This window comes from Neodiprion fabricii, chromosome 4 (genome assembly GCF_021155785.1).
Source record: "Neodiprion fabricii isolate iyNeoFabr1 chromosome 4, iyNeoFabr1.1, whole genome shotgun sequence".
NCBI classification, from domain to species: domain Eukaryota; kingdom Metazoa; phylum Arthropoda; class Insecta; order Hymenoptera; family Diprionidae; genus Neodiprion; species Neodiprion fabricii.
Window position 1 is genome coordinate 17,567,479 of NC_060242.1, and position 15,023 is coordinate 17,582,501.

At 42.3% G+C, this 15,023-nt stretch overlaps 1 protein-coding gene across 1 annotated transcript; it reads left to right on the forward strand.

Annotated features, from left to right (window-relative positions):
• The first annotated feature begins 503 nt into the window (after positions 1-503).
• On the forward strand, positions 504-5,402 carry LOC124180680 (cilia- and flagella-associated protein 43-like). The gene has a single exon (XM_046566426.1). The coding sequence runs from the start codon at positions 504-506 to the stop codon at positions 5,400-5,402; it is 4,899 nt and encodes a 1,632-aa protein (XP_046422382.1).
• Positions 5,403-15,023: the final 9,621 nt, after the last annotated feature.

Below are 15,023 nucleotides of genomic sequence, written 5' to 3' on the forward strand. Positions count from 1 at the left end.
ATACGTCGAGATCGTTTCCGAGTCGTGGCAAGAAGCTTGGTGCGTTCTCCGATACGGTACCACGAGATGCAGTATATCACGGAGGCAGGGATAAGTTTTTGATCAGCCCTCGCCGCCCCGCTGGCTGACCTCATCGAGCGGCGCTCTGGGGGTCTTTATACGAGCCGCTCCGACCACGCATATCCTAATCAGCCTTTGTTTTAGGACTTCAAGACCGCTTTTTTATACACAACGAACCTACCCTCGGCTATCATTATTTATACGGTATGTCAGTCGCGTGGCTCAACTCGAATTGCGACGACCTTCACGTTCGCGAAACAAACGAGGTCCCGAGCTTCCGAGTTCGAGATTTTACGATTAATGTACTCGCAGGCTCACCTAACCCAATTTCTGTAGTTTTATGCATAACAGAGACTGTGCTTTACGTTCCTCATGTTATTATCCACTGGTTTATAGAGTTTTAATCATCGCGTGATCTTTCAGTGATACAAGAGACCGATAAGATGAAGGCAAAAACCAGCGAATGGAAGTCGCATTGGATTCGCGGTGGAAAAATACCGCACGTGGTTTGGATTGGAAAGGATGTTCTAGCGTGGTGTTCAGGTGTGCACATAATCTTCTATGATGTTGTACAGAAAACAGAAAAAGTGCAGAGTTACGTGAAACACTCGCAGGGCGAAGGTGCATGCTGTCTTTCCGGTCACCCGACGCTACCCTTGTTTGCCTTTGCTGAGAAGGTGAGCAATCCACGCGTCCTGGTGTATAATTATCCCAGCATGAAACGAATATCCGAATGCTTAAAAGGTGGTCCGAGCGGCTACCTAGCGACAGCGTTCATGGAACACGAGCATCTAATCACTCTTGCTTCGTATCCGCACTTCCAACTGGCGGTTTGGTCATGGAGAACTGGAGAGCGGTTTACGACTATGGCAACCCACATTAAGGACATAGACAGGCAGATGATAGCGACGACTTACAGCGGGCACACCATGATTGCCCAGCTCGGCAAGGAGTCTGGCAAGCTGACCGTCTGGCAGATGAGAATATGCGGGAAAATCGTCAGCCTTAAATTCAAGGACGTAAAATTGCCACACGGAGAGCGTATCAATGCGGCAACGTGGAGTCCAGAACCAGGGCCTCCGACTCTAGGAATTCTTGACGAAAGCTGCCACATGTATGTAGTGCAGCACGACACCACCGTCCCAACAAAAATTGCACAGACGCAGAGATGTTCCGAGTGCGTAGATATCGAGGCATCCGATATCTGCTGGTATCGCGGTGGTCTTGTCCTCAAAACGACGTTTTGCCAGATACGATACTATAAGAAAACGACGGAAAGTAATCACTGGTATAGAATATGGATGGTAAAACTTCAGACCCATCCGTACTTACTGACATCACATCCGTTTAAAACTGACCGTTTGTTTTTTCACACTCTTGAGGGTGATCTAATCCAGCTTGAAGTACCTGACGAACCTGACACCGCAACTCCTGGCATGATCACACACCTCCAGCGTGGTCGCTTTTATCGCTTTTTCAACTGGATTTATCCTTGGGGCCACCATCTTACCGCCGTCGACAATGACACGGACCTCGGCGTTCTGGAAACTCACACGGGAAAGGAGATCTGCAGAATCAATTTGGAGATGTCCGGATCTGTATCACGTCTTACTTCAAGAAGAGATTTGCCTTTAGTCGCGTTGACCAGCAATACTGGAGAATTTACGTTAGTCGGTATCTGTGAGCCCAAACAGCCGTTGATTCTTGCGCAATACCATCTCCATCGGGAAGATCTGAACCTACTGAAATTCTCCTATTCCGGGAATTATATTGCAGCAGGATTCTCACTAACAGGCACCTGCTTTTGCATCGCGAGTAAGGTTGGTTCGCAGTTTGAGGTCATGGCTCGCCTCGAGGTCAACCGTCAAATATCGGATGTTCTGCTCTATGATAATATGGGGCACCTGAGGCTTTTTGTGTTGTGCGTTACATCGAGGCACGCAGTCATCAGCAATCAGATTCTCCTATACGATCTCCCTAATGGTCAGACTCATTTCTCGGCTGCTAGCTGCATCATAGAGCTACGAGACAGTTTCCAAAATCTGCAGTACAGTCCGGTCAGTGTTTACCAAGTACTTGGCTCACCGTATCTTACGAGGCAGCTGCAAGTCCTTGGGTTTCGGGGTTGGCAAGAGGTCACTCTTCTGGAGGCGACACCCTCAGACCACCAGGTACGTCAAACAAAAATTTTCAGTGATAGTCGGTGGATAACGACGTGTTCGCGTGATGGAATCGTTGTGGTCAGAAAAGGAGACAAACTGAGAACACGTGTGGCGTTTATAATGTCGCATCATCGCCAAAACTTGGGTGTCGTCAAAGGAATCATGAAACCCTCCGGCGACGTGATCATATCGCTTGGACACGATGGTTCTTTGGTGTGCACCAAATTGTTTGAGGACAGCGAACCGGAAGATTCCGGCACGGATGATCGGAGTTTCACTGAATTAAGAGGGGTTATTGCAAAGGAGTCCGAGTGGCGGACGTACGTTTCTAAAGATGATTACGCAACGCTGGATCCAGGCGTTGTGAAGATGCTTACTCAGGCTCGGGTACATTTCGCCCCCGCGTCTGAGTGCAAGGATCAAACTTGGATAGAATGGAAACGGTCGCTAAAGATTGCTGCAGAGACAAAGGAACACGCGGCAACCAGGGCTTCGATTCAAAGTTCCATCGTCGCTCTCAAGGCAACGGTTGCCCACCTGATTAATGTCAACGAAGCTTGTGCAGAGATCGAACAACTACCAATATCCGCATTTGACTTGGACAAGGTAAGTCGTGATCAGAAGCTAAAAGCGGCTCGGGACGAACGAGAGGATGTTCGCTGCATGCTGGAATGGAATTGTGCGGGAATGGATCGTGTCGCTGATTGGATAAAGGAGTCATTTTGGGAAAAGCAACAGGTCCAAGCGCAATCAATTTGTTCGATTTTTGGTAGGTTCAAGGTACTTAATTATCCCACCGTTCCAACTGATCGGGAGGATGCTATTTTGCTCAACTGGGCACGGTTCTCCAAGCAGTTTACAAACAGCGTGGTTGATTTTAGTACAAACTTTTACCCATGGATAGCACCATTCAACAAAGTACAGGACATCATGGCACAGTCAACTATGAAACTTGAACAGAGTTTGTCGGTAGTCGACGAGAAACAACGGATGGATGGAATACTTGAGGAGGATGAAGAAGATGCGGTAGTCGACGAGGTAGAACTGTTGAACCAGAGGATGTTGGAGGGTATGACAACTTACAGGTTCATTGAACCCTCGGAGCATTATTATTCTCAATTTGAATTATATAGTTATGCTCAAATGATGACAGAGAGTCAGATGGTGAGCCATGATGTGCAGCGCTTACGAGCTTACTTTAATAAGCTTTTTAACGATGTCTACGCCATCAAGGAACGCGAGATGAATCTTGTTATGGAAAGAAATGACCGCATACGACACATCGATTCTGAATTGTACCTTCTTTTTAACCAAAGGGTTCCCGAAGTCCCACAAGATCCTGTTTGGGATCAAACGGAAACACCTGAGAGTCTGGTCAAGGTGGTCGATTCGGAGGTTGAGGTGGCACCATACATTTCACCCTCCGCCCAAGACATACTGAATAAGCAGGCTGCAGAAGCAAATCGTTTAAGGCTGCTGCTACTTGCCGATGACTTTCGAGAGCGGGCATTGACGGCTATGATGGATGGAGTCCTCGAGGTCCGCTGGGAGGATCTGATCAAAAAGGATATACTAAAGCCGCAGTGCATGTTGACTAAGACAACGGATGCATACAGCGCTGAAGATGTGTTGGCTGTGCAGCAATATGAGAAGGAAGTCGAGACTCTTTCGCAAGAGCGAGAAAAGTATAAGAGAATCCTCGAAGCTGATTACTCGAAGGTCAGCGGATCCCTGAAGGATGGTATCAAGCGGTTTGAACAACGTCTGCGAGAATTTTTCGTGACTAGAATTCGCGTCGAATCGGCTATTCAACAGTTGGGACTTCGATTCTGGCGTGGCTGCTACCGAAACATGCGTCGACAACAAATGTACGAGAGTGAAGAGAGACTCAAGCTCACGATCAGCCAGAAGGAGGCGGAGATCGTAAGCTTGAGCGAGGAGGTCCGGAGACAACAGTCCGCCATAGCAGATCTCAAAGGACATTACGACACTGCTTGTAACCGTGAAAAGTGGCAAGAGAAGAAGTTTAAAACCGAATTCCCTGGACTGGCCAAGGTCGGCCACGATCTTTTAAAGCGGCATTACAAACGTCGTCCGCGATCAATACAGAAGGCCATTCCTTCGACGTATCTCAAAGAAATGGGTAAGGCTGTCTTAAGTGTGGCCAAGCCCTTTTTCCTTATGGGAGAATGTCTGGATTACCTCAAAGCCTTGGATGCGCTCGATGCTCGTCCTGCGTCGTTGCCACCGTTCATCGATCCAATGCACTGGGACCATTTAGTACGTCTTCGCCGCCTCAAGGTGGATAGCGAGATGCGCGTGAAGTCTGCCTTGGCGGATATTGCCGAAGCAGAACACACCGTGGTCGAGTTTAACAAGCTGATTGCAAATCTCAAGACGGAAATAGAAATGCTTGGTGAGAAGCTGAACGCCGAACGTCTGGCTAGAGTGAATTTTGACCAGGATGTCGAGGTACAGTTCGTTCTGAAAATGGGTCAGATCGAAGTCGCCCTGAACAGTGACGCATCTACTGCGACGGCTATTCTTATACCACGATCGGTAATCGAGGAAGTTAACGTTGTCATCAGTATCGCCGGGACCGCGAAGCTCAACGCGATGAAGAAGACGATAAACTTTGGGAGGGGGATTAATTTCAAGGAGTGGGATCACAAAACGCGCAAAATGCGGATTGAGGACCTTCGCGAGGAGCTGTACTGCGTGGAACGGATAACTGTTACTAAAGAGGTTCAAGAGTATTTGAAGCGAAAGGCGAAGGGCTTCAAGGAAGACAGAACGCAGCAACAGTTAGAAAGAGAGCTAGAGCTGCTGCGAAGGAACTGGGAGAAGCAGCTCATGGACTGGGTCTACAAATTGGCGGCTATCGGGGCGAAAATTACGGCAATTAAAAAGAAAAACTCTCTCCTCGATAAGAGGATCGGTACGATGAACGTTGTGCGGTGTGAAATGGAGCTCCAGAGAGACGTTGACGTTGAGTCCAAGGCATTTGCATATCGTAAAAATAAAATGGACGTCCTCGCTGAGCGTTCTCGTCTCGTGCGAAAACTGCAGGACAATTACTCAGAATTGTTGGTCTTGCAAACAGAATACGAACTTTTACGACTACGTCGCTTTCCAGCTTTCAAATTCTTCAAAACCCTGGACGATGATCTCGCCAAGTGATAGTTCATCCATTATGAACTCACTTGCGATGACTGTTGCAGACCATATTGTGTACCTATAACTTGTAATGAGTGAGGAGAGTATCTCAGAATAGAAAATGTTGGATATATCCTGTTTGAGCGTTTAAAATTAGAACAATGTCTTATCCCTTGCAAAAACAGAAATGAATGATAAATGAAACATGTACCTATTTCCAACGTTTCTTCACGCTGTGCTTAAGTTTTGTGGTCATGTGTGAAACATACAATGGATGTGCGAGTGATGAAAGTTTTCATTTTTAACATTTCTGCCTTTCAGACCATTTATACTTAGCCTACCGAAATCATATTGATGAAATTGATTAATCCGAATGTCTTCTGATTATACTCATGTGTATTACTGTGAAAAATTCATTTCTTTTTTCTGAGTGATAGGAAATCGTTCCACTGTATCCACACCCGAGATTTTTCAGGCTAGGATGCGGCTTGGTTGCCTCTAAGCTAACCGATGTTTACGTACAATTTATTGACTAACGAACGAAACTCTAGTTTGTAAAAATATGTGAAACATGTTGCTGTTTGAAATAACGTTACGAGTATAATTAGTGGATCTTTTAGATTAAAAAGGGGGTAGCAATTGTACGTATTGTAGATTACAATAGTAAAAGTTTCTAAAAATTGATTTCTTCAATTACCGATAAAGTTCTTCCCGTATTTCGATAATAAGTATACCGGTATATGGTTTACATAATTTCCATTTGATTAGAACATTTAATTCGAAAGTTGTCCTGAGCCCGAATATTCAATATATGTATTATGTATAGTGAGCTACTCGCCAGAATTAGGTAATTGTAGAGGCGCATACAGGTCCTGAACTACTTTCAGCATGGTGACACAATGAAGAATGGTTTTTGTCTTATTCAGTAACACTTACCAGGAGGAGCAAGAAGGAGGGTATAGGTCATAACCGATCTTCGTATTCTCAGACCGGTGTTGTACCAAGCTATGGAAATATTATGTATAAGAAATATTGAAATAGACTAATTTATGCAAAGACACACATTTCTTTTATTCATTAGGATTGTTATTCATTATTGCAGACGCGTAGAAATCTTTCCGGAGCACATTTAACGTGCCGGCGCTCTGATAGCTTAATTGATATTCAAGGTCTTCTTTATTCATATATAATGAAATGATAATATGAAAAAATTATTGCAACGACAATGCGTGGCTGATATTTAAAGATAAAAATGTTTTCGCACTTTTCAATTGCATGAGTTATATTTTTCGGTTAACCCTTTAGCAATCAGGCGAAAATGAAATTTTCGTGCCACTTTTGTGTTGGAAAAAAAATGTCACAGATTTATCCTATAACTCAACCACCTCAAAAACGCTGATTTACAAAATTATAGTGAAATCGATGTAGTAAAAACATGTTTTTTCAAATGTCCACAGATATGTCATGAAACAATAGTGGCACGACTTTTTTCTGCCCATATACGTCTCATTGATAGTCAAGGGGTTGATCACAATTTATTCGAAAAATGCAGTTAAAATATGGCGTACACACCTCGATATTTATGGTGCAAACTATCGGTTTGAGGGTAATCCATACTCTCGGGAATTACTTGCTCCTTTTGCGAACGCCATCAGAATTTTTAATTAAATTGTTATTTCTTAACCAAAAAGTATTCAACGTACGTCATGTTTATCAAAATTTTCAACACCGTGACTTTTAAGCGATCGTTATGACTAGGTAGGAGAAACGTGAAACACAACTTCTCAATTGATCGAAATGCATGGGTTTACTTATCGTTGTGTGTCCGGCAACGTGTACTACCACTATGGCTCACAACTGACGTGAAGTACGTTATTCATATTTTTATTTCTTCCAGGGTGTCTCGATTAGGAATTGAACGTGAGAAATTCTCAGGTGGCCCTTACGCTGCTATTTTATTATTTTATTTTTATAAAATGGAATATCATCCCGCGACGATTAGATATCAAAAATACTTCCACTATTTGAACTCCAAGGGTCGGTCCTCCGAATCTTCCGGGCAAATGACTTTCGTCGTATTAGGGAGCCATAATTCTCCACCGCGCTCCCAAAGGTGTCCGGCTTACGTACAGCCATTGTGGCGCGACAATATAAATATTTCTATTAATGGTGAAATGATTTTTATTAATGGAAGGCGACACCCTGGCGTCACATCCTCACCGACAGGCCTCACATTAAATATTTTAGTTCGTTATACTTCACTTTGACGCGGCACCCGCATAAACGACGGGGCTTCTTTGTCAACGTGCTTGCAAAGACATCAATTACCAACCTGTTACACCGCCGCGCAGGTCACGCCTCGGCTATGGTTCCAAGGATGGAGATGAAACTCAGTGCGGATGTATGGAAGGTTGACCCTCAATGATTTTCATTGCAATACCGCTTTGCAGATGTGGTTTGCGTTGTAGTGACTGCTTCCTTCAGCAGAGACTATGCATGTGCTATCATGGTCACCCGCGCTTCTGTAAAATGCAACGATGACAAGAAACGAGTCACCTCGTAGATGTAAGTAGTAACAGTGTTTTTATAATAAGCCGCAAAATTTCGAATGATGATTCTTCTAGGAAAGTATTGCTTTCCGTTTATAAGTGTAAGACATTGTGCGTAATGATCGTGGAGACACTAAGAAATATCGGGCACCATGCATGTAACATTGTAACGTGGACTCCTTACTGAACGCCGACTAGGAAAAGACCTTAAATTCATCATCAGGTTATATTAATTACCTCGTAAAATAGATATATTTGTCGAAGCCAATAGAGACTTGTTCGTCCCATCGTTCGTGACACTGTCCATCTTATTTACGGAATCAACGAACTCACAGTGTCCGGGATCAGGACCGATTCGTCTGGAAGCTCGGCTTCGACTGCCGTTTCTCTCCGCTCCCGTAATCGGTACCCATCTTGTTTATCAACAAGTGTGTGCATATAATACTATACTGATTACATTGAAAAAAATTTTTTTTCACAATTATCCCGTAACTGCGATTACGTTTGGTGTTTATCCCATAACAACCAATTCCGTGTATAAGCCTGCTCACAATAAATCAACTCTCAACGGATAACTCAAACTAGTTTATTAGCGATCACAAATAACACAGCGTAACGTCAAAGAAACAGGTACAGCTGTTACTCCGACATATTCATTATCTGCTGTAGCCTGTATTTAACCCCTACATCATGAAAATGGTGAAGCTCTTGATTCCACTCTGAATCGTAGATATAAGCCTGAAATTCAAATGTTTTTTCATTGTACTATCATAACTATAACCGTCCAATCAGGTATTCAAGTTGTTATTAAGCATTAATAGATTGTAAAAGCAAACAAAAGGAATATCTTTATCACGATAGCAAAAATGTCTTGTAGCCTCTAGAGTAACGAGGCTGTGAAATCAATGCCAGAGAGGAATTGACTCGTCGTCTTTCATCGATCGTCGAGTAAAAGTTTAATTTGGTTAGAGATATTGAGCGTGACTAAAGCGAGACACCTGCAGGCGCGCATTACAGATTGGAGAACGAAGCACTCCAATCAATGCAAATAAAATAGCTGCAAGCGGCGAAACGTGGGCATATAGTCCGATGGAGAAAATAAAAGGTTCATGAATGTAAAAGACCAGCAGTGAATGCTAACCATGCAAGGCAATCTGGTAATGCTTCTTTACTGGAAAACAGGAAAATAGCCTCTGCCACCATAAGCAAGGGCTTCTACGCTTCTCTTTATACGAAATTTGTACCTAACTTTCAACGGAACCTCGTCTACCCAATATGCTTATAAATTTCGAGACAACGGTCATCCTGATAAATTCTACCCAGCAGGTTACAGTAAATTCTGTAGTAATGTTGATTGTAAGTAGAATACCAATAATAACGGTTTGAACTTTCTCACTGAACTATACATAGCTAATTCTGGAGGTAGTTTTCTTACAAAAACTGAGTAACCTCTTCGGTAACATAACTAGAAGGGGAAAAACTGTCTAGCCACATGCAATACACACCTTGCGGTTCGTTGCGGTACAAAACGGAAATCATATTCAATGGTCGTATATATTATTTATTACTTTTCTTTCCCTGACACGCAAGTTACTACTACTGCACTACTTGCTGGAAAATTTTGGAATTTACCAGTAACTTTTTTTCGTTTTATTACGTGCTTGAAAACTTATTCTGGCTTACAAAATTCGTTTCGTATATTTATGTGCTGATGGCTCGAAGTAGGAGTACCATAATTTAGAGTTGGTGTGACCGAAATCGATCGATTTCCGTGAAAAACGACCGTCATTCTACTCAGATTCTTTATGCTCGCTTCATATGGGATCAAAAGTTACATCATTTTTCTAATTTTGATGCCCTTCGTACACGAAGAAACCCAATTTTAGTAACATACATACAATTGTTCTGTATTTTTATTCTGTTGAACCTACTTCTTCGAATTTTCTAATTTAGATTTTAGAATCCAGTTCCGTAATATATTAAGAAACTCCGTACACCAAGCTTCATAAACACAATCAACCCAGTTGTTTTCCATTTTTATGAAATTCACACTCGGTTCGTCTGTACTTTTTTTCATTTGGTGGGTTTCTTTAAACCATATTTGATGTGTTTTCTGTGCAAATTGACTTCGTGAGTTTTGGTCATAACGGTTCGTTTCTATTAGCAATTTAGGCGCCAATGATGTAACTACGCGTGTGGAAAAATGTCGGTGTTATCAAAGTACTAGCTATTTGGATCAGGTGTATATTGCTGCGTTGATATATGTTCCATTCGAGAACGTCACCACCTATAGACTTTCACCCGCTCTAGAAATAGATTTTATGATAGTGTTAAAAGTGATAAGTACTACTTTAGGATTATACCTCTCCTACTCTGCTCACCTCACCGCATTGTAAATCGGGTGACTTCTAATCTCCGAAGGCATACCTTACGCACGGCATTTATTCCTCGCGTGACGGACGGTCATTCAGTCGTGTTTTCTCCAAATGAAATTGGTTATCAACTAACCGACTCTCGACGAAATCGACGAACCCAACTGTAATTGATAAAGTTTGCTGCTTCACGTTTTCGTGCTACGTACTCTTTATTCAACGACATTGTGTTTTTTTTATTTTTCATTTTTATTATCAATAACGAGTTGTTTTCCCTTCGTGGATCCGATCTTGTACAAATACGTTTCCGAACAGTCTTGCTCTTTAAAATTTGTTCAATTATAACTTTGTAAGATGCCAGCGAATTCGTTATTCCTCACTCGAAAATTTCACAACTCGTCATAACCTGCTGCAAGTCGTATATTACGGTTATTATACGATCGATCAAGGCCACACGCATTTGCGCCTAATATCACTATCGCTCGGTACCTTGATCAATAATCGTGGTCAGATCGATCGCTGCTCGAGGAGAACGATCGAAAATCTGTCTTGTCAGTGAACTCACAAGGGTTGCTGTATTTCCTAATTTTAAACTCGCTGAATTCGACACATCCTGTTCAAAGATTATAAACAAATACATGCATATCTAAATAGAACGTATAAGTCATTCGTACCGTCGTTTAATTTGTATTGAAGTTTCTCACGTGTGAACCGGTCACGAACACTCGATCCATCGTTGCAGATGTTACGTTGAAATGTCCCCAGGACTGCAGAATTTGTGAAACTGCCTACAATTAATGATAATTCTGTTAAAGAGTGTTAACTGCAATATACATACACGTGGGTTCTGTAAACAAGCCCTTAGTTTTCAAGATTTTGCATCTCATTTTTCACTCGTGATGCATTGGGTTGGGTGAAACCATTACTGACTATGAGAGCCACGTCGACAGCATGCCGTACGAACTATCGGGAGCATGTTGATGAAAGGCTCTTCAGGGACATGAACAGGTTTTATGGACGTCTGTAATCGTGATTCAAGTTCACGAGTGACGAAAAATTCTTTCTAGCCATTTAGCGGCCTTATAAAACGTCGAATATAACGGTAGGATGATAGATGGATTGATGGATTGTTTCGTTGCCTAGAGCAACTGAGCATGCGGCCGTCCACTTGACCCTGTTGTATGCATGCTATACTCATAATGCGTAATACACTGTTCAATGCAGAGTACAAGCGCGGCACGGATCTCGTGTAGCATGTTTCGTTCCAGAGAAAAGTATATTAATTTAATAGGTAGATCGAAAAAAATTTCACAAAAATACCAATTTCACACACGTGTGATATACGCAAAGGTACGAAGGCTTAGCACGCAAGAAAAAGTGTGGCAAGTGCAACCATCGCTAATAACACGTCTCTTCGGTCGCAACGTTATTACGAGCATGAATCCTGGAAGGTGTATTTTATGGGGTTTTAAATATTCCTATCAGTTCATTCGTGGTTGGTATACGCGCGATAAAAATCTACACCGGTCATCTTATGTCGTGTGAAAATAGCCCCGCGAAAAACTGCTGGTACGCAGTATAATATAGATGTTTTAAATCCACTGTATCTGTGTTTAATTTTTTATGCAACGCATGGTTGAGAAGTGCTACTTCTCGTTCCTGCAGAGGGTAGAGTAAGTTAGCTTTACAAGCAGGGATAGAATAAAGATGCGTAAAACGGCTCGATTTTACATCTCGCACTAGTGCTTTCCACTTCAGAAGCACTTGTATCACAGTGTTCCATTATGGGTGTCCTGTTAAAAAGAGGACATCGCTACATGAGATAGGTTGTCGTAAACATCAGTTTAACGATTTGCGTTTTACCAAGATTCATACAATAACGAGCGTTTGCAACATAAGTCAGGAAATATTAGATTTGCAAAAATTTAAGTATTGTGGAATGCATGTATTCCCTGGTCTGGCATGTAGTTGCAGGGTTTTTCGAAATCTACAGTTAATTCTCAATTCAGGTAAACTGTCGCAACGGCGTCTCTCAGTCGGTGAAAGGTCTTATTTTCACGCGAGTATGATATAGTATTTGCCTACACTGAGAGAAATTTTTAGTTCCGGTTACCGCTCGGTCTTTAACTATTTTCACTTATTACCACAATCGAAAAATATACTTCTAGGTACAAAATGAAAGTTAGTTTTCTAGCTGTTGCAGGAAAGTCTGGTATCCGTTACTATTCTTTCTCATTACGATCATTGTTGCTATATTTTCTTGCAACTGTTGCGAAAATTTAACGCTTGTGCGACAATAAATTGATGTTAAAGCCTTGTTTATCTAAAAAAAAGAGGAGTAAACCGAACAAACTGATTTTGCGTTGCAATAACCAAAAAAGGATCGACGATGGTGCAAAATGTTTACGCGTACCTCGTTTTTCGTAATTCCAACAATATTCAAACAGTTTTGTTTAACGATGCATGTTTTACTGAACTTTTCTAGTCACAAATGAAATTTTTCTCAGTGTACCTTACAAGATAACAAATGTCCATGAACTTAATGTTCCTTATTTTCACGTCCTTCGGTCTCCTCAAGCTCGTACGAAAAAAACCGCTTCAAGGTTGTAAATTACCAGCGACATCACCCTTCCCGTGAGAATTCTTTAAATTTGCTTCACTCTCGGAACATGACGATTTCAAACTACACTGTAGAAAAAAAAAAATAATCTCGACAGAATTACGCATATACACCGACGTACGCTGACTGAATATACCCACAATTAGTGTCGCGGTGTAGTTACCTACCCTGTCATATACCCATAACACGTGTGTATCAGCTCGGGTTGAGAGTAATAAAATGCGCAGGTTCACCGGCACGTAAGCATTTGACACTGACTCCTCGTGAGAAGTAAGCCCGTGTAAAGAGGGAGGTGTGGGGGGGGGGGGGGGGTGGTGGGGTTAGAGGGAGGCAGGGGGGTAGTTTTACGAGCGACGGTACGCAAGAGTCGAGGAAAGGACAGCGGGCAAGCCGTGTTATTATCGAACCGTAGCTCTTCGTGGCGCTTGGCGTCCCGGTGGCCGGGGTCCAGGGAGCCGCGGAGGGGCTGGTGGGTAATCCGCGCGAGCCTCCACTTTCAGCCCATAAAGAGACAAAGGAGCATTCTTGCAGCACAGGGCCGTAAAATCTCGTTTTTGCAAAAACTTTGCGCGCGACTAACAGCCGCTGGCGGTTGGTATGGGTCGCTTCTATGTATGAGTGCAACGCTGCAGCCGCGAGTGCTGAATCGTTCGTTGCCGTTCTTTCGGATCGGTTCGAACCCGTCATCCAGGAATCGAGACTCAGGCCAATAAGATAACGGACGATCTTGGCTGGCTTCTCAACGATAAATCGTCGAACAAAAATTAAACGGCTGCGTGGATGTTGGACTTGAACTTGTGGTGGTAGAGTTTGGAAACACAAAAATTACGCAGGTGAATAGACTTTGCTTTTTTTTTGTTTTTTTTATTTTTTTTTATTTGGAGTTTCAGAAGAAAACTTGTATGAAATTTATTAATGAATTTCGAGCCTTCGATTGCCAAGGTTAAATATATTGAAAGTTTGTAAGTATTTTAATTAAATCATCGATAGATGAGAAACAAAACTTGTCAAAGAATAGAATACTTACCGATAACTGAATTTATACCATCTGTAGTACGTGATCTACTTCTTCAAACCCAGACAAGTCATCTCAATTTGAAGATGCGTAGCCGATGCAACATTTTCTTTATCTGAAATTTCAGTAATTGGAATCAATATTTTTTGCAATTCACTCAACTTGACACGAAAGTCTAGTGATCGCACTGAAAGCCGCTTGTTACAATTCAAGAGATCGTTCGATACAAGAAAATTATCAGTATTTAAGCAAAAATTAATCAACACTTCTCGATTTGTCTCGATTTGTCCCCTCAACAGAATCCCTCCGAGTCACCGCTTCAGAGGGGCAAGGATAATAATTTTTTGAACATGTCACGCTGTCGGAAGCGGGCCATTTCGCCTCGTGACACTAATCCTCCGTCCGCTGGGCAGTTTCGGTCTCCCTAAACCGCAACGTTATTACCATATGGGATTGAGTACGGTATCAGAGTGGTTTACCTACTTCCTTCGGCGTTCGGAGTTTCCAAAGGGGGTGCGGATTGGAAACAAACATTAGTGAAGGCTCTGCCCCACTGGATATTGTTTCCAAGTTGCTACAGCTTACTTGTGCATTTCGCAGGATTTAACTCGAACGTGTGATGCGATGCGATGTGACTTATACCGATGGCACCTCGATTCCAATCTTCTGTCACGAGTGCACGATGCATAAATGCCTATTAGATATTGTTTAGGACGTGTGTCGATGTGGTAGAAAAAAAAAAAAAAAAATACTGTGTGCAGTTATTTTTCGTCTTCCGTGCTTTGACCCTTTTGACATTAATCTAAAGTCGCTGAAACACTTACAAGGTATGCGATAAAGGTTTCCACACTAAACTTGTAGTTTTGAAAGGAAAATACGTTAGAGATTTTTGAAAATTCTGCTTAACTGACGAACTCGTTTCAGCAAAGTTTTTGATTAGGCATCGAATAAAACAAGACGGGGAAGCATTCGAAACATAGTCGCGCTAAATGAAAAGTAAAATAATGAAAACTGGAATTAGCTTTTTTCTTACTTTTACTAAAATGTCGAAAAGTCGGAAAGTTTTGTTTCGTCTAACACTTTAGTGTT